General features: G+C 37.2%; 1 protein-coding gene across 6 annotated transcripts in view; it reads right to left on the reverse strand.

Moving 5' to 3' along the window:
• Positions 1–26,000, reverse strand: part of DISP1 (dispatched RND transporter family member 1) — a 174,450-nt gene that overhangs the window by 35,204 nt on the left and 113,246 nt on the right. For all 6 annotated transcript variants that reach the window (XM_032466641.1, XM_032466642.1, XM_014562150.2 and 3 more), the window contains one exon: positions 16,326–16,851. In XM_032466641.1, the coding sequence (XP_032322532.1) occupies positions 16,326–16,834 (509 nt within the window). In that variant the 5' untranslated portion in view covers positions 16,835–16,851. The remainder of the gene's footprint in view (positions 1–16,325; positions 16,852–26,000) is intronic.

Here is a 26,000-nt window from a genome sequence, read left to right on the forward strand (position 1 = left end):
TTAAAGGGGAGAGATTCTTAACCATTGTATGTCATTCTTTTAAACCATTCATATTTCACCAAGTCTTCAATAAGAGGCACAGTGTTTAAGTGTTCAGGTTGATGGATTTTATATTCATGTAACTACCACTCAGATCAAGATATAGGACATATCCCAGAAACCCAAAAGGCTCGCCTGTGCCTCGTCCAGTCAATAATCATAATCAGAATTAACCAACATTCAGGCTTCTATTGCCATAGATTAGTTTAAGAGAGCCAAAGAAAAAAGTTTAAGTAGAACCTTTGGTAGTTAGAATTCAAATTAGTTCAAGTTTAGGGAAATAGGTGAAAATGAAGTCCTGGCATCATTTTAAATGGGTAACTCCTAGATGAGTCTTAACTGATCTTTTGAAGTTTTAGAAATATCTGTCCACATGACTGAGAAAGTAGAGATCTTAGATTCTGATCCTTTGTTTGGTGGGATATTTAAATAAAGATGTCACACATGCTACTGTGAACATAGGAATATCCATGACAGTGAAGAAAACAGATAAGAAATGGAGATCTGAAATTCTTAACAGTGGAGAGGAGGGTAAGGGAAAAAAAAACAGTGAGCAAGGTATTACGGAAATGACAGGCAAGTAAGGGTGGAAGAGGAGGCTCTGTTAACAGTGAGAGAGGTCAGAAAGGGTCGCAGTAGTTCAGATAAAAGGAGAAGCATAGGGTCATGAAAAGCATAGAGCCATGGAATGCACAAAAAAAAGAACAGTTTAAAAAGGGATGGTGAACAGGGATTACATGCTATTGAACTAAGGAGGAGAAGAAATGAGATCAGTTTGTCAAAAAGGTCCCTGACCCGAGTATCACCAGGAAAGGAATGATGGTTAAAAGTTAGACTGCAAGGTGTTAAAAAGGAAAGAGGTTATACAAAGTAAAAGCATTAAGTGTATGAAGATATCAAAAATAATAATAGTCAACATTTATGGAACTTCACAATGTGCCACACATTGTCCTAAGAACTTGACATATATTAAACAGTTTTTAATTCTTGAAACAATCCTAGGTGGTCAGTAGAGATTTTATAGATGAGGACTTGAAGCACAGAAAGGTTAAATAAGTTGCCCAAACTCACACAGCTAGTCAGTGTTAGAGGCAGGATTCAAGCCTAGGCAGTCTACTGCAGAGTCCAGCCTCTGAACCTCTAGGCTCTGCTCTAGCAAAAGATTCGTTGTTCTCATAATATAGTAGTAGGTGATGCTGCCCATGGATCAGGGGTTGAGAGAGTAAACTACGGTTCAAGTAAATTAGAGACAGAGGAGCATGTGAAAAAAAGCTGCTGTGGGAAATGTGTTTAGGAGTTAGCAGTGAGGACTGAATTTTACCAGACTGCATGAAGTCACATTAAGTAAGGTCTACAGTTTCCATTTTCTTACAGCAAGCACTGTTTGGTAGTCTGGCAGCTGGAGCAAAGGCATCCCAAACTCTGAAGATGACAGCATGGAGTGTGACATTTAGACTGGAGAATTCAATTTAGACAAAAAGAATATGTTACACCTAAAATCTGGAAGATCTATTTATTACCACTAGCATGTCCAAGAACCCACTGTGTGTCCCCCACTGGTGTTTAAGTACAATGCAGACAAGGCACAAAGAGATTGGAGAAATCAGGGGGGTTCTTCCTCAGGGTCTGTGCGAGGTGGCACCGTGAATAGGCCCTTCCTGTGATCTGAAGACGACTTGGGCAGCCCGAGGCAAGTCATCTGTGCTTGTCACGATTATTTGTGTGATCTGTGATCTGTGTGATCTCAGCTCTGCGGTTTCAACAATGAATTTGCACAAATGTTTACTATGTAGCAAGCACTCAGTAATTATTTCTGAAACTCCTACTAAAATGAAAAAAAAATTTAGCTAAAAAAAATCATTCTCTTATGTTTGGGCAGCACAGAGATGTGACGAAGAGGAAAGGCTTCACAATTGGACAGACCAGGACTCAATTTCAGACTCTACTGCTTATTATTAACCATTTAATTAATCTTTTAAATGTTATTTAATTTTTTCAAGTCATAGTTTCTTCATCTATAAAATGGAAGTGACAAAAATAGCTCTGAATTCCTTGGGCTGTTTTCAGGATTAAATCAGAGAGTGCATGTAAAACATAGCACAATGTCTGGTATACAGTAAGGGTTCAATAAAACCATGTTACTATAAATTTAATTGAGACCTTATGCCATTAAAGTCCATTTTCTTCACCAAATACAGGCACAATGCATAACCAAGTTCCACTTCACAATTTTAAAAAATTCTTTATACTCAGAGACTAGTATTACTTTGGAATATTTTAGGATATTTGTAGTAATGATCGAACTTACTATTAAAATTCTTAGAAAGGTTATTTTACCATAAAATTACATAAAAGAGATACCCATGTGATAGCAGAATAAGAAATAATTTAAGTGTTGTGTAATCTAAATTGCAGTGTTGATGGAGAGCTGAATATTCCTAATTGCTTATATGACTAGATATATTTAAGTACCTCATTAACACAGAAGCAATTTACAGGTGATTATATTTCCATGCAAAGCCTACATCTGTAGGTGAGAAGAGGAGACACACCTCTTCAAAATGTCCTTCATCTCTTCCCATTTTGAAACCTTGATGAAACATGAATAATGTTCTATGTAAGTGTCCTCTAATTTAAATTTTACAGACTTAATTCACAGTGATGAATTGTTTTTCTTTTAAATCATGATTTTTAAACAGAACATCTGAGGTTAGTTATTTTAACTAAGGAAAACTAAAATATTTAGTGTCTAAATTATGTGATACTAAAAATCATGCTTATGTTGAATTTACCTCTCAAGATATATCTAGAACCCTGATTATGACCATTACTACTTTCAATAATGAACGTCCAAACGTTAAGTATAAAAATTTATGTTCTCATCACTGACAGGAATACGCCAGTCGAAGGCAGCGAACTGCTGAACTGTCTATGGATTATGGGCAATCCGACTGCTGACTCTCCTTTGACGTCTTTCACTTCTATCTATTTTACAGCCCACTTAAGCAAACAGTTGCTATTTATTAACTAAGAAAAACTTATCTCCAATTTAGCTGTTAAATCATTTGCAATTTTCCCCCTCGAGACATGAAGAATATCGCAGAGATGTGATAAAAGACTGCCGTGAACAATGATAAAAATGTGCATTCTGTATATATTTATAAATCCCCATGCCAACTAACCAAACTTGATGGCAAAAGAAAAATACCTGACATTTAAGGATGTCTGTCCAATGGGGATGATGAAAGGCAAAACTGCCCACTCATCGGATCTCCTAACCGTTACCTCAATTAGTAACCGAGCCTGGTAACCCATGAAGGCATTTCTATGCGATGCTCCATAAGACAAATATGCTTTGTGTATAATATACAATATTCCCTGTCTGTCCCACTCAGACTCAAAACCCCGTAAAGCTGGAACAAATCAGACTTTCATGTTCCAATTTAAGTGAAAAAAAGGAAGTTTTCTCTTATTAGTAGAGCCTGGTCCTAAAAACCAAGCAAGAAATTATGCGATTTCCCTCCAGGTATTTCAATAAACAAGAAAAGAACTGTGTTATACAGAACTGAGTGAGAAGGGGGAGGGGCGTCATTTCCTCTTACGTAATTAATTAATTACTTCTTCTTAAGATGATAGAGTTCCAAGGCCCAGCAGATCACTAGTTAAAGGGCAGCTATTCTGCTGTTCATTGAAAGGTGAGGGAAGCGGGGCATGGGAAATTCATTTTCAAATACTTTTTGTCCCTGCCACTTATAAGGAGGAGGGGAGGCAGGACTGGAGGTCAACATACCACAGGGTGCTGGTCCTGTGTGATGCAGACCCCCAAAAGGGGAATCTAAGAATGCCTCTTTTGCTCTCCCCCCCTTTTTAAGAAGCAGTTTAAAGCAATTAGCATTCTGCAAAGGACAATTGGTTAATTAAAAATATTTTTAAATGGTTGAAAAAGAATCTTTGCTTAAAAGGAAACAGTCTTCCTCAGCTCATGAAGTTAAATTTGCATGGTTTAGCTGAAGGTTATAAAGCAAATAGCCCCATGTGTTACATTTTAAATTTATACTAAATTATAAAGCACTTGCCCTGAAAGTCAAGCCTCTCCATGCCAGACTGTTGTTGTGAGCCCCGCACAAAACATGCTAAATGAGAGTATAGTATATACTTTTCTTAATAAGATGTGAATAATAATCACTAATAGGAGATCCAAGAAAAGCTCATAAGAAAGCCAGAAAAATCTTATTAAATTTAACTATCTTAAGAGGTTGGAATGCTGGAATGAATTTTGAAATTCTCAAGCCAAAATACTCACCAGACACTAACGCTGCTCACTTAGAATTTTAAGCTTTGGGAGATACAGGTCAAGGGTAAGGCGGTTAAAAAAAATTAAAACAATTTGGAGCTCAATGTAGGGTTTAACTCTGCCTCAGAGGGAGATATTTTAACAATCAAATAATACATTTAAATAAATCTCCCCTAAGGATTGCTTTACAATGAAGTGGTTCTTGTTTCTGGTAGCCAATACGGTAAGCCAATGGCTGACGGCTAAAGCACAAAGTCCTGGAATAATATCTTAAAAAAAAAAGACCCAGAATATTTAGTGTTGGCCAGGACCAAAAAAAATTATGAGTCTAGTTCCTGATTATATAGAAATGGAAACGAAGCTACAGTTATTAAGCAGATTTCTGTTTAACTTCTAAAATGTAGGGGGAAAAATCTGTTACAGTAATCTTATTCACTGAGCTCTGTCACCTTGTTCCTGACCACAGCTAGAAGATTCCTCCTCCCTGAAACACCTTTCCTTCCCTCACAAAACACACTCCTTCCCTTTAAAGACTTTCAATGCCAGGTCAAGGGGAACCATGGAAGGTTTCTGAGCAGAGGAGTGACATAATGAGAGCAGTGTTTTAGGAAAGGGGAGCTGGGCAGGCCCAAGTGACCACAGACGCACAAACAGGGTCTGCAGGAATGTGTGTGTTAACCGTCCATCCTTGCTTCTTGCTAGACACACAAAACAGTGTTCAGAAATAGTAAATTGCTCACATTCATGATAAAAAGCATCATACTTAAATCTCAAACTATTTGATAACTATCAGAGACCTGTATTATTCAAATGGGGAAAAGAAACTGGTTTAACTAAACCAACAACTCAGCAAATTCACAAAGAATAAGGCATCAGATCTGACTCTGGACCCTCTCGATTTATTCTTTCGAAGTCATAAAATACACACAAACAAAGAAAAGCCCAAACTCGTATTCAGGAATTTGTATTTCATCTGCCAGTTTTATAATCTGCTGATTGCTTATAAAGTCACTTATATTAGATTTGCAAATATCCTGGAGCTGGCCAGAGCTGAGCAAACAGAAAGGTTATTCTGGGCTGACTCTCCTCAGAGCACGGAGTCTCCTGGCCCCTCCCTGTCTTTCTCAAACGGATTCCAGAATCATATATGAAAGAAGCTTACTAAGAGCTGTGGGAGTGAACTGGGTGCCTAACTTTTCTTTCTCACATCTTCATGAATGAGGCTATAATTTTTTGAGAAGTTAGAAACCAGCGCAACTGTGGGGAGATTTAAAGGACAGGAGGAGATATTCCCCCAAAGAGGCTCAAACAACAATGAACAAAACAGCATTTTTAGGGAGACAGAGCCTTTTAAACCTTCTCCCATGCTTTGGAAAGTATCTTAGTCCAGGAGACCACTATGCCTGATTTTCATTATCAAAATAAAACGTCATAAAATTGAGCTGTGCATAAGAAGGATGTGGCTGATGGTCAATTATTCATTCCATTCAACAATTTCTTTTTTTTTTTTCCCTTTATTGTTCAAAATCTTTTTTTTATTGAAGTATGATCAGTTTACAATGTTGTGTCAATTACTGGTGTACAGCATAATGTTTCAGTCATACATATACATACATATATTCCATTATAGGATACTATAAGATATTGAATATAGTTTCCTGTGCTATACAGTAGAAGCTTGTTGTTTATTTATTTTATGTATAGTAGTTAGTATCTGCAAATCTTGAACTCCCAGTTTCGATCATTCAACAATTTCTGAATGTTGACTAAATGCTAGGCACCTTGGTAGGCCCTGGAAATACACAAAAAGCCGTACAAAAAAAGGTTCAACAAGCCTAGGGAAATAGCAAAGAGTGAAAGGCATCAGAACCAGGTAATTGCCGAATATAAAGTACTTAGACACTAGTAAGTGCTTCATGATGATTCCACAACCACTGGAACCCACTGTTTCGGGGAGCAGTCTTCTTTGACTCACTGTAGCTACTGTCCTCCAAAGGTTGAATGAGATGAACCTAGTAGGCAGCGTGCCCTGTGCCGCCTCCTCAGGGCCCATCTGGAGACAAAGGGCACCGCTTGCCAGGCTGCTTCACACTGGCTCCCACTCCCACGTCCTCCAGGCCTCCTTTCCCCTGTTTCAGGCAGCTGGTCTCCCTTCCAATTGTGAAAGACCCTTTTCATTTCCCATGACTCCTCCTCTAGGCTCTCCTATGACTCCATCTCTCTTTGGGACTTACATGACTCTGATTTTGGTACTCAGAGACTGTGGTTATTTTCACCCCATCATCGCTCTCTTATTAGACAATGAACTGCTTGATGGCAGTGACCAATATGACTTTGTGAGGTTTTGAAAAAATTTCAGCTTTGTCAATTTTTTGCAATTAAAAGAAAAAGAAAGATGTCCTGAGAATTTGGGGGGTGGGCAATCATTCATTCAACAAATATTTGAGTTCCAAATATGCCCCAGGCACTAGGCTGTCTTTCAAACTCCAGTTGACTATTTGGTTTGTTCTTTAAAAAAAAGATATAATTTTGTAGAATCAATTTTGCAGAAAAGAACACAACATAGTACAGCAATAAAAATTCTCCTATAAATGTTAAGTTCTATCAATTCTTTTAAACTACACCTAACAATCCACTTAAGCTTTGAAAGAAGAGGCAGTAGTACAATTGTCTTTTCCCTGGAATTAGAGATGTAACTGATCTGGAACGGTGTCTTTTAAGTTTTAGTGTTTGCTAAATATCTTACCTTTCTAAATGTTTTTAACAAAAAAGAAAAAGAAAAATTTGGACCCTTCCTTTTTTTCCTTCACTCTCTAGGATCTGTTAAACAAGCAGCAGTACTACAGAAAGGGGGTGATTAAAAAATACATATTTGCTTCATTCCAAAATGTTACATTAATTAATTTTATGAAATAAAGGGGGTATTGTTTCCTGACATTTATTATTATTAAAGTACAAGATGACCAGGACTCATATTCTGAAATGTATTACAGACTGTGCAATGCATTCCATGAGGCATAGCACACTCTAAAATCGGTTCATTTATAGCATAAAGAAGTCTCTACAAGAAGTCCTCCTAATAAAATCGGCCTTCACTCAGCCTGACTGCCAAGCTGACTTACTTTGGCAAGCCAGCTTGGAACATTTTAAATTTTACAAACATTATCCTGTTTTAAAAAAGTTAATTTTGACTACTTCAAGGAATGTAAAAATAAACCTTGGTTTCAGTGAAATCAAGATTACATCTTACCAGACTTCTAAAATTAACTGTCATAATCAGATTATACAATTAGTATAAAGTATAAAGGTTCTGAGTCTTTGAGGCTGGAGAGGCGCATTTATTCTTAACAATCCCTTTTTCCTCTTCCAGAAGGCAAATTAGTGACCATCTTTTCCACTTGCTCTTTTCTGAAGTCGACGCGGTAAAGCATGCAATGTATAAATAAGAATGAAAAGCAATACATTGTGTATTTATTTAAACCAGGAATCAATGATAGTTTGATTTCTGAAACAATGCTAACAAAATTAAGTACCCACAGCAAAGAATAAAAACAACAAAAACTTCACAGGAGAAAATGCAGGGGACAAAAGTAGAAGGAGGGGAGGAAGGGGGCTCAGATTTGGCTCTAGCTCTGGGCTGTGTGCAAAATAGCCACTGTTATTCTCATTTTTACAGAGATAGAAACTCAGGCTGAGAGAGGTGAAATGTTTACCCAAGATCACACAGCTATCAAATGGCGGAGCCAGAATTCAAACACAGTGTGTCCCTTCTAAAGCCCCTGCTCTGCCTACCCCATACTATGCAGCAGTGAGAAAGGAGACATGGTTGAGAAAAGAAAAAATAAGAGTGGTTATGTGGCACCAACGATGAATTCTAGAGGCTAGCTATATTTATCTACTTTTCAGAAAAACTTTGTTTTTAATTTATATTTTAGATCTACTTCTAAAAAGCCCAGGCAACTGTAAATTCAAAAGTTGATACTTTTGCCTTCGGATTGATCTGCAGCAGTTTTTGTAAGATGTAACTGTGACCTCTAGAAGATGTTGCCTACCTGTTACAATTTTTTATCATACAGGGCTTCAGTCCTTCAGATTTTTGATGACGACAGATTTTATCTTTTGTCATTTCTTTGTTATATTTTAAACAAAATACAAGCAATCATACTCCAATTAATTAGAATGCTGTTGACAAAAAAGGGTATTTATTGTCAAATACTGCTGTTATTCTACCTCATCCAGGTTCCATTTGCTGCTACAGAGGTTAAAAAGGGGTCTCGGTTGCTTAAACAAAGCCAAGAAAGATAATTCTGTCCAATAAAATTTCTGCCACGATGGAAGTGGCCCATAACCGTGCTGTCCAATATGGTAGCCGCACGTCACTAGTGCCCGTTGAGCACTGGAAATGTGCCTTGTGTGAAGAACTGAATTTTTCATTTTATTGGACCCTGCTGAACAGCACAGGTCTAAAGAAGTCAGTTTAACCATTCCTTCCTGCAAAAGACACCTGCTTTGCAATCGTGGCCAGGTTACAATTTATAGCAACTGCATTTAAAGACAAATGCTTATTGTTTAGCTATTAGAAACCTTCCAATGGTAAGAGAGAAAAAGAAAGGAAAATGAATGTATAAAATGATATGTAGTCTGGTTCTCTTTTTGTATTAATATATAAGCCTGGCTTGTGCCTCTGCAAAAGCCCTGACATTTAACTTCTCTGCTCCAGAGAATACAGCAGCTATGCAGTCAATTTGTTGATCAAAGAAGTCTCTCTACCCAGGTCAGCCCATGCTGAAATCCAAGTATCTTATCCCATCCACATCACCTCCACATGTTTGAATCTGGGGACCATACTTGCAGTTTTTACCTCTGTCTCCATCACTTAACACTTAGTAAGTATTCATTAAATTCTTGCTAAGTAAGTGAGTAACTAACCTCGAATTTCTCCATTCGTTGCTCCATCTTAGAAAAGCCATCTGGGTTGAGTCTGGTGATTCGGGCAAATCAAAGACTCTGGGATCTGTGTCAATGCCCAGGTTCATGCTGCATTGCTGATGAAGTGTTCAGAGTGATTTTTGGTTCAAATTTCCTAGCTAAATAAAATAACGCAATCGCCCGGGATTAGGGAAAAGGGAAGGGTGGATCATTGCAGGCCAGGTGCAGCAAAGTAAGACCCTTTGGAAAATGATGCTCAGGTCTAGAATATACCCCTGGGCGTGATACACCATATACAAAGGAACCAGATTTCAAGTCGTAGATTCTCTCTCTTTTAACATAATACAAGAATTCTCATTTCTTACTTTTTAGGAGTTCCTTGCACAGAAAGGAACTAGTGTCCTAAGGGGAAACAACAACAAAAAACCTCTGAGAAAAGTGAGTCTGAAATTGGAAAAGTAATTTTAAAAAACCCAAAGAGAAAGGAAATATAGGTTACAAAAATTATATAGTCACAATGTATGGGGAGGCAGGGACAATGTTTATTTAACCTTTCAGGGGCTATGTTTATTTAACCTTTCAGGGTCTGAGCTAATGTTAGGGTCCATGGTCCCCTCTGCCAAACCTTCTTAACTCGGTATAGCTCTAATTCCTCCAGGGTGCCACGGGGAACATTCAAAGTGACCATCTGTCTAAGAAATCACCCTCCCAGAAATAAAAATGCATTTGGCAGGTACCCAAAACTATCACAGGTTCCCTACCATGATAATGAGTCTCTGGCCATTGCCAAGTATCACTTAGAGAGTCCTCTGTTACGATCGAGAACATTTTTCAACACCAAATTAAAAGTTACGTATAGTTTGGATTAGAAATCTTGTGTGCTATTTTTGGGTGCAGAACTCCTTATTAATTGTGTCATAATACCATGACCCTTTCACTTTAATATGGCAATAAGAAGATTCCCAAATGAATAACTCAAAACCTCGCATCAACCAGCACACATGGAACGTGACTGGCTCCTGAAACACGTTTTCCAGATCTTTGTAGGACAAAGAGCAGAACATTTCCATGCAGACTTTCAGACAACTGGACTGTGTTCAGGATGTAAAACTAGTTAAAGCTCTCTCTCCTGACCATCCAAATGACTCCTTCACTCTGGCCATCCTGTTCTCTTTACTCTTGCTTAAGGATGCTTTCACTTTTGCATGCTTTCACTTTTGCACGCTTTCCCCTTGCAACTTCCCCCCACCTTCTGTGCTCTCCCTCCTGTGGTCCCTTTATCATGTCTGGTCCTCCCACAAGGGTCACTCAAGTTCTCTCTTCTCAGGCTGCCCCTAACCTATAGGATCCTTCCCACCTCTGAACTCCTGAGTTCTTTATTGTTTCCACTGCAAAAGAAACTTTTCCTTATTGTTATGGTACTTTTCTCTTCTTTAACTCCCCAGGTGATCCTGATGACTTGTGGGTATCAGCTGTGTTCCTAGGTAGGCAACACTACTTTCTGCCTTTTCTAATTCCTTAGTGCTCTCAACCAGTCACGTGAATTAACAGCCGAGCAAATGAGTATGACGCTAGGAATCTACAAACGAAAAAGCTGGAAGCTTTAAAATGAGATCAATTTAAACTACTTAATGTTTGGTGATAAATGGAATTAAAAGAGGATACACTAAATGTGATCCTTGCAATGATCTTAATTTAATCCATCAGAAGATTAGCAGAGAATTTTAAAAAACAAACACACACACACAGGTGACTGATTCTAATGAATCTTTTAGAAACATTTATTACAGCTCAAAGAGTCAAGAAGGGATGAATGAGAATCTACTGTACTGCAAAAGGTGGGGAAAAGAGGAATGGGAGCATGACCAACTGAAAGGAGGTGGCAAATACACTGAGATAAAATTATATTTTGCATTTGACTGACTCTTAAAACATTCTCTATGGTTTAAGTACTTTATAAACAAATAGCAACTTTAAAAAATAAAACAAAATACAAACCAGATGGGCATGCATCTGTGGTGCAGGTGCAAAGAGCAATAGCATGTGAAGGTACCTAGAATCTTTCATCTATACAGTTTTCCTAGAGAGCCGTCAACCTTCAAGACACTCTTTAAGCAATGTGAACACCGTGTACTTTTATGAAGTCATGAATTCATCTTAAACATTAATTGAATAATACTTCCTTAAGTATTTGAGATGATCAGTTTTTTAAAAAGCAACATTCCAGAAATCACAAAAGGAAAACAAACAGACGTAGAGAGTTCCTGGTGGAGATCAGCCTCTAGAACCTTTGTTCCAATAATTCTCCTAAAAGTGCTGAGTAGAATAAGTAATAGAAGGCAGCGAAGTGTTGTATGACATCCTCATTTTCAGAATTTCTTAGCGAGGACATCCCACGTAGACTATCCCAAACGCCCTGCTCTCCCTTACACAGTAGCTATTTCCACATCCACATTTGCTTCCGAGCTCATCTTACTGGTTTGAGAAAGAGAGACATAGTACCTGGCTGGGTGCCTTTCCCATAGCACAGTCCTGCAAATAAATGCATACTGGGCTGAGTCTAAAAGTGACAGTTTTCATTCCAGGATAATCTCCAACAGTATAGTTTTCCTAATGTAATTGTCATGAATTATCCAGCATCCTCATTCTTTCAAGAAATCCCAAAGGATCACACTCTTCCACTATTACTGCCCACCCCCCGCCCCACCCAAGAAGCCCTGCTTGCTCAGAGCTCTTCCCCCATCCTCTCCATCTTAGTGACTGCCATTACCACCTACCCACCTCGTTGCTCAAGCCAGGAAACTGAAAATCAGTTGTGATTCTTCTTCCCTTCCTCACTCATATCCAGTTGTTCACCAAATCTAGTAGATTCTACCTCATAAATCTCTCTAGCATGAAATTATTTCCAAATCTGGGATTGTCTCTCACCTGAATTACTGCAGCAAGCCTTCTAATGGTCTCCCTCCCTACAACAGTCCTGACCCGGTACAGTTTACTCTCCACAACACAGGTTATGGACCGCTACTAAAATGTGACTCTGAGAGTGCGTCTTTTCTGCTTAAAAATCTGTAGTGTCACATCCGTTAGGATGGCTATGATAAAAATTAAAAAAAAAAAAAAAAAACCAAAACAGAAAATAACAGTGTTAGCAAGGGTGGGCACTGCTGAGGGGGTATGTAAAGTAAAACAGCAGCTGTGGAAACAGTCTGGTGGCTCCTCTAAAAACTAAACACAGAGTTACCATATGATCCAGTCACAGCACTTCTGGGCATATAATCAAAAGTGAAAGTAGGACTCAAACATCTCTGTACCCCCATGCTCACAGCAGCAGTGTTCACCATAGCCAAAAGGTGGAGCAACCCAAGTTGCTGTTAAGTGGATAAACATATTGTGGTATCAATATATAATGGGATATTATTCAGCCTTAAAAAGGGAGAAAATGTTGATACATGCTATGACTTGGAATGAACCTTGAAGACATTATACTAAGTGAAATCAGACAGTCACAAAAGGACAAATACTGTATGATTCCATTTATATGAAGTACCTAGGGCAGTCAAATTCATAAAGATAGAGAACAGAATGGTGGTTGCCAGGGGCTGGGGGAGGGAAGAGTGGGAAATTATTGTTTAATGGGTATGGAGTTTCAACTTGGGAAGATGAAGAATGTTCCAGAGAAGGGATGGTGGTCATGGTTGCACAGTAGTGCAAATGTATTTAATGCTACTGAACTGTACACATAAAAATGGTTAAAATGATCAATTTTATGTTCAGTATATTTTTCACAATATAAAAAGTCATGCACACACAAAAATCTATAATGCCTCCACACTGGTCTCAGGATAAAGTCCAGAGCTCTCCTACTGTGGTTTACAATGTCCTTCAGGATTTAATCCGAATACACCTCTCCTCTAGCTACTAGCCTCTCTTTTTTAAAAGATTCCACACCTGTACAAATGGCCAATAGACATATGAAAAAATGATCAATATCACTAATTATCAGAGAAATGCAAATCAAAACTACAATGAGGTATCACCTCACACCAGTCAGAATGGCTATCACTAAAAAGTCCATGAATAATAAATACTGGAGAGGGTGTGGAGAAAACGGAACCCTCCTACACTGCTGGTGGAAATGTAATTTGGTGCAGCCATTACGAAAAACAGTACGGCGATTCCTCAAAAAATTAAAAATAGACTTACCATATGATCCAACAATCCCACTTCTGGGTATATATCTAGAGGAAACTCTAATGCAAAAAAGATACATGCACCCCAATGTTCATAGCAGCACTATTTACAATAGCCAAGACATGGAAGCAACCTAAATGTCTATCAACAGATGACTGGATAAAGAAATTGTGGTATATTTATACAATGGAATACTACTCAGCCATAAAAAGAATAAAATAACAGCATTTGCAGCAACATGGACGGACCTAGAGATTGTTATTCTAAATGAAGTAAGCCAGAAAGAGAAAGAAAAATACCATATGATATTACTCATATGTGGAATCTAAAAAAAAAGGACACTATGAACTCACCTACAAAACAGAAACAGACTCCCAGACTTAGTAAACAATCTAATCTTATGGTTACTGGGGAAAGAGGGTGGGAGGGGATAAATTTGGGAGTTTGATATTTACAAATGTTAGCCACTCTATATAAAAATAGATTTTTAAAAAAGTTTCTTTTGTATAGCACAGGGAACTATGTTCTATCTCTTGTAATAACCTATAATGGAAAAAAAATGAAAATGAATATATTTATGTATATGCAAGATTGAGACATTGTGCTGTACACCAGAGACTGACACATTGTAATTGACTGTACTTCAGTAAAAAAAAAAGAAAAAAGAAAAAAGAAAAAATAGGTTCTATGTCTGCTACAGTTTATCAAAGGCTCAAATTCTTCAGATAAAATTTTAATAAGAAAAATTTCTCACACAATATTCCAGTTTCTTTTACAACTTTTCTGATGGAAAAATATGGCATTTTGTTTTATCAGTTTTTTTTTTAATGCCATTCTATTTAAAGTTGTATGTACATAGGACTCTCATTCCTTTAAAATTTGGTCATTGAGAAGCGCTAAGCCAAAGTCCTGAAAAAACCAACATGCCTGTTGGTATTGAAACAACTGGTTGCTTGTGCGTTGTTTTACCATTTTGTGAAGTTTTTCAAAGGAGGAGTCGTCTTCAGAATGTGGAACTATCTGTCTCATCTCACACTCTGCACCCATATAATTTATGATTCGAAAATATCAATGTTTTTATGACTATACAATTTCAAAATCAACCACTTAACCACAGTCTCACTCAGAGTGGAAAGAGCCTAAAACTGGCCGGGCAGCACAGTGCCGTCAGGACCAACCTTCTAAGAAATGACTTTGGAGAGTGTTCTTATCATACATAGTTCCTCAAACTAAAAGACTCTCACATCTGATATGGAAAAATGGATTCAGACCCTGTAGAAACACTGCAGAGGACTCCTCACTCTCTGTCTTTCTCTTCCTCTCTTTTTAAAAGAGTGAAACCAGATCATCTCAACAGCATCTGAAACCTGATAAAGCTGAAAAGTATTTATTACTTAATCCCTGTCTAGCTGTGACTCTTTTTTTCTATTGAGGTATAACTGACATATAACATTATATTAGTTTCAGGTGTAGAACATAATGATTCGATATTTGTATATATTGCAAAATAATCGCAAGAAGTCTGGTGAACATCCATTACCACACATACTTAAAAAATTTCTTCTGTGATGAGAACTCTTAAGATCTACTCTCTTAGCAACTTTCAGAAATACAATGCAGCATTACTAACTCTAGTCACCATGCTGTACATTACGTCCTCATGACTTAAAATTTATTACAGAAATGGAAGTCTGTACTGACTCTTAAATTAAAAGTGAATTTGCTACATGCATATGATGGATTACTACGTAGCAATAAAAAGGGAAATGAATACACATAGCAACCAGGCAGTCTCAAAAATGTTATGCTGAGTCGAAATTGCCAGACACAAAAGAGTACCTACAGTTTTATAGCAAACAGAATAATCTGTGGTAACAGAACTCAGAACTGTGCTTCTGGTGAAGACAGTAGGAATCTTCTGGGGTGACAGAAGTTTCTACACCTGACTGAGGTGTGTATTACACTAGTGTATGCAGGTGTCAAAACAGATCAAACTGTACACTTAAGATATGCACATTTCCCTGTATATAAATTATACCCTAACTTTAAAAAGAAAATGTTCTCTTCTAGCGCTTTAAAAACTTTTTATTTCCAAAAAATGTGAAATGGTTCTTGGTCTCTACAGAGTACCCAGTATTTCATAAAATATATTACCATTGCTCACCTGCAATACATGTGGCTTACCCATGAGAAAAACAGCTGAAAAGCGCATGTCAGAGAAACAATGGCCTGAGCTGGGAAGGATGTGGCAATGATAGAGATTTTTCTAGTACTTTTCACTCTACCAGATCTGAAAATGCTCTACAAAAATTATTTTTTCAAGTCCAGTGCTACAAATTTATAGGTTTCATCTGCTGTGAAAGAACTGTTGCTTTCGTACGATCTCAACATATTACATAGTCACCCAGATAACATGACTAAAAATTGTAAGTAGAGCCGTAAGGAAGCAACTGGTTTTATACCACTTTTTCATAAACACTGACCACTATCAATAATAGCAAATACAAGACTCCTATTTAGGCTGCCTCATGACAAATATAACCCCCGTGTTTAGTAACAGAAATTACTAACAATAAAGCCTTATACTGAACTTTACAATTCAAAGCCTACCAGGGACACCTACCCAGCTCGCAGACAAGAAAAAAGGAAGGGAGAGTTTAATTGACTAAGATGTCAACAGATAAAACAGGTGTAATATTCGTTCATTTGCATTTTAGTAGGCTTCACACAATCCATGAAATGCACATTTTTCATTGGTTTCCTTTCCCTGACACATTTTTCCCTCCTTCTTTTGGAGAAATCAACAGAAGCTGTCACATTCACACAGAATCAGCTGAATGCTAACGTCCAGCAAAGCTTTCACACCACTCACCTTATGCTGGCTATGTGCTGCTGCACTGGCTGATGCTGAAAATGGTCAGGCCACGGATGATGCAGGCAGAAGGATGGAGAGGGCTGGAGACAGCACGCAGTCTGATACACAGGCGAATGGTTTGGACAGAGAGATGCAGAGTACTCTGCGTGTGGCTGCATGCAACACGAGGCCAAAGTGGGAGGTGCTGCAGGGCCAACCTCGGGATGGCACTCTTGGTGACTGTCATGGCCAGTCAAAGGGTGATGGTATGGGCAAGGATGGCAGCACTGGGACAACCTCTGAGGCGTTCTTTGGTCATCTAAAGGCAGAAAGGATGATTTAACTGTGCCATTAACTTGCAGGCATCCATTTGGACTCACTTTTGTTCTTGGTGCTTCTTTGGGTGTGAGCTGCTGGGCTGCAAGGTCTCCATCACAGGGGGTGAGGGGACCAGGGGTGGTAGCACTGGTTGTGATGCTGCCATTGCTCAGAACCACAAAATCATTGTTTCCGTTGCTCATAGCCATGCTCCAATTTCTTGGCCCTAAGAAAAGAAAGGATAGAAAATCATCAGGCTACAGTCCAGCAGGCAATTATATAGAAAAGACAGGAAAAATAATAAAAAAACAGCTCTTTGAATCCTCCCCACTCCCCAAAAAAAGACACCAATGAACTTATTTACAAAACAGAAATAGACATAGAAAACAGACTTATGGTTACCAGTGGGGAAGGGATAAATTGGGAGTTCGAGATTTACAGATACTAACCACTATATATAAAATAGATAAACAACCAGTTTCTACTGTATAGCACAGGGAACTATATTCAATATCTTGCAGTAGCCTATAGTGAAAAAGAATATAAAAAGGAATATATGTATGTACATGTATGACTGAAACATTATGCTGTACACCAGAAACTGACACAACATTGTAAACTGACTATATTTCAACTTAATTAATTAACTTTAAAAAAGGAAAACAGCTCTTTGAAAGCAAGGGTTCTTTCAGGAGTTGGAAAAGTGTTGGGGGAAGGCCGGCAGCATCTGGAAGAGAAGCAGCCAATGCGTTCGGCCCCCTGTTCTTTCCTGCCGGCTACTGCACGTACCTTGAGAACCCTCTCCTATCCTCTTCCTTCCTTCCCGCCCCTCCCCTACTTTCTGTGCCTTTCTTTTCTCCTCATCCGAGCTGTGCAAGTGTCAGTTAAGAATTAGAGCATTTTAGGATGGGGGTGGGGATGGGGAGGAGAGAGAAGATACCACTATCAGCTATAAGTATCAATAATGGTATCAATATTAATACCCAGAGGATACTCATTGTACTAGGATGCAAATTTAGCATTACTGATTTATTTACTTTTTGGACAGAGCTCATCAAACACTCACACACATACACACATTCAGTTATATAAACAGCAGTGCTATAAGAAATGGAAGAATTAATGTGGAAATTAAAAATTTTATTTATAAATTGTTTCAGTGAAAAGACAAAGCATTTCTAAACATCAAAACATATATGTAAATCAAGTAGATGTTACTTTTCTCATCAGTTTTATCATCACTTTTGAAAGTGGTCTGTCTGTCAATCCCAACTTCCTTTTACAATGACCATTAAGAAGGATTCTGAAGTGCAGTGAACACAGTTGCTCTCTCCTTCAGTAAATCACTCCTGCGTATAAAGACCCACTATAAAACATTCAAATAATATACTCAGCACAAAGCAATGGTAGTTAAATGGATTATCCAACTAGTAGGAAGCCAGGGTAGATACACTGGTATGAGCCCCAAACTGACCCAGGAGGCACAAACTCTAATCTTCCTTCCATGACTTTCTGAATATGCCATCACAGCAAGACCTGCTCACTTAAGCTTCTGTTGACTGAAGGACATATCCTCCCTTTTGTTGTGAACAAAAGAAAAAGCTGTATGCAAATATCCTGGAAACAATAAAACATAGCAACTGAAGGCCATCTAAAAAAGGCACTAGACTTCTTAAAATGTTAATTGACATTTAAAATGTTTATTTGTATGGTTCGGTGAAAGAGTCTAGATCATGTAAGAAGCAATCGCTGGAGGAGATAAATGCAGTCATTTCTCAGAATTCAAAACCCTCATTGTACAAACACCCCACAGGAATCACGGAAGGCACATGCTTTCTCTTGCCTCCACCCATGACTCATACCCCCGAGCCTTCTCTTCCGACCTCAGCCGAGCTGCCCGAGCTGATGAGATCTGCTGGGCTGAATGGGGGGGATCAAGACCTCCTCCTGACCCTTCCATCAGGGTAGAAGGAAGACGTTTTCTGGTTTGGGTGTGTTCTTACCATCCTAGATTGGTTAACATCATCTCAGAGAGTCTTTTCTCTAAATATTAATTCAATCAATCCTACCAACTCCAACCACAGCTGTCGGGTGAGTTATGCTAGTGCAAAGACTCTAATCACAAAAATCCTCCAAGTTTTCACGTGAAACTGAGCTTAACACAGAGTGCCATCAACCTTGAACACCCTTCAATTTGCCCTGAAATCCCCTCTACAGTCTCCAAAATTTCATCTGTTTCCTTATCTTCTAATTGAATCTGCTTTTCCTCAGGAAAAATAATTTTTCTTCTTTGTCACAAGAATTACAACTATCATTGTCTCTCATTTTTATCGCAAATGCATCATTCTGTAGTTACAAAAGAGTTAAATAGATTTTTGCAGGCCAGCCGAGGGACCTAATCACCATTTATAACATTTTTTTCCCCAGCGTGGTTCAAGTGCCAAATAACTGACTTAAAAATGAATTTTGGGAACACAACTTGTTTTGTAACTTGGAGACTTCTTGTTATAAAGTAGGTATGAGTGGACAGTAAGGAATAATTTGAACTCTGACTTTGGCTTGTATTTGAAGTTAAGTCATATGAGCTTTCTACGATTTAGTTTCTTTAATCATAAAATGGCAACAATCAAACTGACTTTATAAATAAGTTGTGAATTATAAATAAAAAATAATAAAAAAGGAAAAATACACAAAAATGTGTTCTAAGAAATGTCTACAGATTAAGTTCAGTGGGTGTGTTTGTGTAAGACCTCAGGTGACCAGGAGAATAGCAAAGTTTCAATCTGAAGTCGAGTTGAACTTTAAGGACACACAGAGAAAGACCTTCTTTCATTAGAACTGAAACAAATGAGAAAAAATTTTGAGAGAACCGGAAAGAAGATGAGATAGAGGAAGATTCAACATCATAAAAAGGAATTATTGTGATAAATGTAAGGCTATGTGATTACAAGTGCAGGGGTAACAGTATTTATGGTGGAAGTTTAAAACATGTTTTGGATCAAACATAATGAACCACTTTAAAAGAGCTATGTTGAAATCACCTGTTTTCCCCAGGGCCATAACACACAGGAACTGCCAAAAGAAAGCTAGTCTTGAGGTGCTGGCTTGAGGTATGATGAGGTCCACAGCCAGATATTTCAGTGTATTTCCTGTTGTTCATGAATATAATATGCCAATATCAATACAACCAAAGCCACTAATCTCACACCCCCTATTTCACTTTTCTACTAGCATTTTCATGTCCTGAGTCCTTTAGCCATTTGGGGACTATGAGTCCTTTGGCCAAGGACAATCTTTTGATTAGATTTTTAAATTAAAGATTTTTTTTTCTTTGAGCCTCACTCAGTTCTTTACATATATAAACCAGGATACAAATCAATGTCCATCTCATAGGATTATTACGAGAATGTAAAAATGTTTTGAAAACCATAAAGGGATATGTATTTACAATGGAATAATAATTACTATTGCTTGATTGAGTGATGAGAATATACAAAAAATATAGAATGATGTTTCCTAGTTTCAAAGCTCAAATTATGTTTTAAAATGGCATTGGAGATATCTGTAGCTTAGAAGAAATGGCCTGAGTAGGTATGAATTTGAAAGCTGACTCTTACTAGTTACTGACTCTGAGAATCTGGGTCAAGTTACTTACACTCTTAGAGACTCTAAGTCTTGGTTCTTCTTAGAGTTAAATTTGTTTGAAATGCAAATTGGTACAACCTTCTAAGAGAGCAACATGGCACTACTAATCAAAATTTAAAATGCCCTCATCTCTTGACTTACATTTCTATTAGGAGTTTATCCTTTGGATATACTTGAACAATGTGTAAAAATAAGTGTCTGGATAAAGATGTGATTGCACCACTGCTTATAATGGTGAGAAATGAAAACGATCTAAATTATCAATAGGGGACTTAAATTCTGTTATACCCATACATTGGGTATTCTGCACAACAAAAAAGAATGAGTTTGATCAGGATTATTGTTAGGGGAAGAAGTCCAAAGTAAGTCTTTATGTGTGAATAAAACCTAACTGCAGAACAGCCTATATGGTATGAACCTATTTCATTAAAAAAAAAAAAAAAAGCAGGCGAGACACACATACGTTATCAGTATATACATAAATAATTTCTAGAAGGACACAGGAAAATGCTAACATTGTTTCCTGCTGGAGAGTTGGACTGGGCCATGGAAAAGTAGACAAGAGTTTCACATTTTACTTTTTGTATTGCTTGCAACTTTTACTATAAATGAGTCTTCTTTATAGTAATAAATTTTAATAAAACAACATATAAAGCTTTTAGCACAGTGACTAATAAGAACAAAAGGTAATTATTATTAAAATGCAAAAACAGGTACAAATTTATTTTACCTTAAAGGATAACTAGTCATCTATTTACCGGATGCATTTTAAATTATCTTCCAATATATATCTGCTCTCACACAGTAACACTTTACACAATATATTAAATAATTGGATAAAACAGGAAATCAAAATTGAGTTAAGAAGCAAGAACAGAGAAATACAAACTATTCAGAAAAAGGTTTTCAATATATCTTCTCTCATAGCTTCCAAATTTCTGGAAACATAAATTATTATTTTTTGGACCAAAGCTATCTATGAACCAAAAACACCATGACTAGTTTTCATAAGCATTAAGCAGACAACACAGAGAAGAAACATAGAGGCACTTAAACCATGTTGAATTGTATAGAGAAAAGTCATCAGAGCTCACGTGATTAGAAGGTTCAAACAATTGTACCCTAGTCTGGTTTGGGACTCAGGAAACTTACACTTACAAGATAAAAGGAGATTACCCTGTTTGAAACACTAAAATTGGTAACTCATTGAAAATGCTATCATATAATCATAGTAGGAACTGTTTGAATATGAAGTTTTATTCATCAACATACTATATACCAAAATTTGTTAATGACACACAATTTACCTCAAAAGATGCATTCAGTCTATTTAGGTGTTCAACATTTACAAAGTGTTATGAACACCTCATAGTAGCTCCTTGAAATTGGAAGTCAGAACTGCTAGTGTGGCCAGAAAACTGTCAAGTTAAAATCTAAATGTAATGTTGAAAGAGAATACACAGGCCTGTTCCAATTACCACAGCAACCACTCAGCAAAGCCATCACTATCCTTAACAAACACAGGGCTCAGATGGCCTGGAGGAACAACATCTTCCTCCCCATCAACAGTTACAATGGTTCACCTCTTAGGTACTGCCAAACACTTTCACACACGTGATCTCACTTGAGCTGATCCCCCTAACAGCCCTCAGAAAAATAGGCATGGCAGGCATGACCACTCCACTGTGCAAAACAAAAAACTGGAGACACAGAGTCTCAACTGGTAAGGCCGGGAAGTCTGCTACCGAGATTTTGAGGGCGTCCTGTGAAACTACAGTCCCCAAGCTCAGATAAAGTATTCTAGAATAACCCTTTGCTTCATCAGATTCATGAACACCAAACTTAACAATAAATGGCAAGTCTGGATCAAAAACAAGATCCTATACTGTAGCCAATCATCTTTTTCAGAAGAGTGCTGCGCCCTTCCCTACAGCTTCACTAGACAAAACACAAAACCCTGATACAGTTGTTTCTCAAACATAAGGATCACTTGGGGATGCTGCTAACACATAGATTCTGATCTAGTCCATTGGGAGTGGGGCAAGAATCTTCCAACAACGTGCCCATACTGTTGGTCCCTGGAACACTCTGTGTAACAAGGCAAAACCACAAACTAGTGGGGAGGCTACAAGAGAATTAGGCCTAAGTAGTGACAAAATGATGCACAATTAAAGCAGAATGGATCAAACAAGTAGGGAAATGATAACAGTTGACAGAGAAATAAAGGCCCATTTTTCTAATTTAGGCAGAGAAAAGTAACATGTTTTACCAGTTAGAGTTTCTAATTGATAACCAAGTTTCATTATGGCTTATTTCATGACTCCTAAACTGCTGTGTGCATAAAAATAACAACCAATCAGATTTTAATTTTTTTGGTGTAATGTATATGGATTGAAGCACCTTGCCCAGTTAACTGGGTGAGACAGTCTTTTTCTCTCAAGTGATACTAGATATTGGAAGATGAACATATAAAGATACCTGAGGTCTTTTTTTTCACACCAGGTATATAGGCAGTTTGGAAAGTACCTGTATCCATTACGCACCAAATCTGTTCTAATATGAAATCGGTCCCCTAAAATTGCTTGATGCTTCTAAAATGGTGGCCTCATTTCTTATCACTGGTACCAAGATGGCCTATTAATACTTAGTGCTACGGCCAGAAAATAAACAGCTTCTCTATATGCGCCAGAGAAACTGACAATCATATTTTGGCATCTTCTGTCGTATGAGCTACTACAGCTGGATGGCAGGACGGCAGCCAGGCTCTGTCTCTAGGAATAGTTTTCCCTTCAAAGGATTATTTAAAAAATTTTTTTTCAAATCATCTTACTATAGATGAAGTATTGTGAGGAAAGCGTTTGACTCAACACCTTCATGAAGATCTTATTAAACCCACTATAGAGAAAACTGAGGGTCAAAAATATTATAGGGATAATCAATCCAAATTCAATCTCAGACCAGCATGTCTCTGAAAGTAAGGCTTTTCTAACAACCTCAGGATGCTTCTAGAGCAATGCCAAGTTCAACTATTTTTTTATAGGACCACTAGAGGCTACTGATATCAAGTTTAGTCTGAAGGTCCACATGAAAAATAGTCCCTGAATTCAATATTCCCCAAGACAGTTTTAAAAGGTACAATTCACCATTTAAGAGTGTCAGAGACATATTTCACTGAATTAAAAGGTGCTATCCACCCATGTATCATATTGTGCAAACCTGAAAAGAGAGGCCATAGATCCATCTTTGCTGTCATGTAGTATTTGGACTATTTCAAAATAAGATAATTGTGACCTGACAGCAAAATCTGTGTGTTTAATCAAAGAATCAGGCCCTCTTTAAGCAACTAAAAAGAACAGTCTTAAATAAAGAAATACAATCTTCTCCCCTTCAGAGACAAATTAAATGTTCTTATTTTTCTTTGAGTTCATGAACTTTCTACCATTAAACTCTCCTTCAATAAGAACACTTATAAATGTCTTCATTTAATCACCTATAAGCATTTTATGTGTTGCAAAGAACTCTACAGAAATCAAGTATTATTGCTATCATTCTCCTTAATCATAAACTGCAATAAATTAGAAGCTATTTTCCCAAAGAAACAATATTATACATTTGAAAATCTAATCCACTAAACAAACATTTCATAAGGACCCGCTAGATATTACTATGATTTCCATCACACCATGAGAAAGCAAACTGATCAAGTTCTAGGAAATCTGAAGGTTAAGGATCACTGTTCTTTTACAATAAAACCTCATTGTTGCCTATTAAATTTATATTATTAAGAAAGTAGTTTCAACATATGATAACAAACACCATCTCTGCAAATGAAATATACCTAACATTTTTATATAACCTCTTTTAAATATGATTATGTACAAGATTGATATTGATACAGGCGTCGATAAAGATAAACTACAAATGTTATATGTTTCATTTTTACAAAAATCATTCATATTTATAAACTGCTTAATGATATAGAAGAAAAATTAAAATTGACAGATATAGTTTCCCCCTCCCCAGATTTACAAAACTATATTGATAGATAAGAGTTAAATTACATTAAGACGATATTGTAGTGTACGTGCCACAGCAAGGCTGAAAATCCTGAATTTGGAAAGCGGTCCTATTCCTAGATATGAGTTAGGTTGTCAAAGCAGAGTTTAAACCTATTGGGGTGAGTGATAGGAATTTCAGGGTTGGGGAAACAGTCTCATTTTTCTCGTGTTTAATGTACCTTTGGTAACAGGTCTACGTGGGAAGAGAAATGTGGGTGTAAATAAAGTTGATCTTTGATCTTTTACAGTCTGGGATAAATGATAGTCGATAACACCATCTTTTTGGCATAAACAGTGATCTTCCTAAGTATATATATTTTAAGAGCACTATCACTGTATTGCAGTCATTAAAGCAGTTTTCAGAGATCTCTTTTCCAAGTTCATCCACCAAAATTATCATTCCATGAAATATTTGCCATTTCTCCCTACAGTTATGTGTTGTGTCCATAAGCATCAATGCCCTTAAAAGAGAGAGAGAGAGTGTTCTTTTATCTCTGAGTTCCTATTTCAGATGAGTTTCAAATTATTAAGCTGCTATAATTTCCTCTAACCCTAAATCTGAAGACTTATCTTCATTTGCACAATAATCTAAGACTATACAAAATAAAACTAGAGTTCTCTATCATCAGAAATGTCAATCACAACACATTGTAAACTGACTATAACTTAATTTTAAAAAAATCTCTTTTTACCTATCAACTTAAAGAAGATTAAGAGAAGATGAAACCCAAAGTTGGCGAGGGAGGGGAAATGAAATGAGTATTTATCTATATTGCCAGTGGAAATAAAAATAAGAATTCTCTTTGTGAAAGCAATTTGGCAATATTTATCAGCAGTCTTAAAAGTATCCCTCTCTTCTGACTCTGTAATTCCAGTTCTGGGAACCTATCCTAAACAATAATAATTCTAAATGCAAACATTTGTCCATGAGAAAGGTCAAATTATTAAAAAATGGAAACAATCTGATATTGATTCAATAAATGATACATCTTAAAAAAAAAAAAGAAATGTCAATCAACAGCCTTTCAAAAAAGTTCTAGAAAGTCCTCTGATAAGTCGTTATCTAACCAAAGAACCAGCCGAGACATTCACTTACTCTGTTGCAAGTCTTGAAGGGAACACAATAATTATAACAAATATTCACAAAATTACAAGTCTGTTACAGCAGTTTCAATCCTTTCTGCACATTAGAATCATTTCTGTAATATAAAAAAATTTACAGCCACAAGGCTCTGACCCCAGAGGTTACGATTTAAGGCATACTGTAACGGGGTGTGGACATTAGCATTTTTAAATGCTCCCCAGAGGATTCTAATATTGCAGCTGGGGTTGAGAACCACTGATTTATACTTTATGTAATGAATGCTGATCAATTTATAAGAGCAAGCAACTGCCACTCATAGTATTCAATGCTGGTTCAGAAAACACTGCTTAAAACACATAATGTTCCTGTGTTTTCAAAAACATATGGACCTGGTGGTACTTGGTACTAGATGTGCATTATAGTATCCGGATTATCTTGATGTCCTTTGGGGTTACAATGAAAAGAGATTTCACCTACAGTATTTTTGAAGTTAGAAGGGTGGGGACAAGGGTGCAGCAAAGAGAAATCCTTAATAAGACATTTGTTTGAGAGACAACAGTGCAAAATTCACGTGGAACAATGCTGTGG

Source organism: Camelus ferus, chromosome 23 (assembly GCF_009834535.1).
Source record: "Camelus ferus isolate YT-003-E chromosome 23, BCGSAC_Cfer_1.0, whole genome shotgun sequence".
NCBI classification, from domain to species: domain Eukaryota; kingdom Metazoa; phylum Chordata; class Mammalia; order Artiodactyla; family Camelidae; genus Camelus; species Camelus ferus.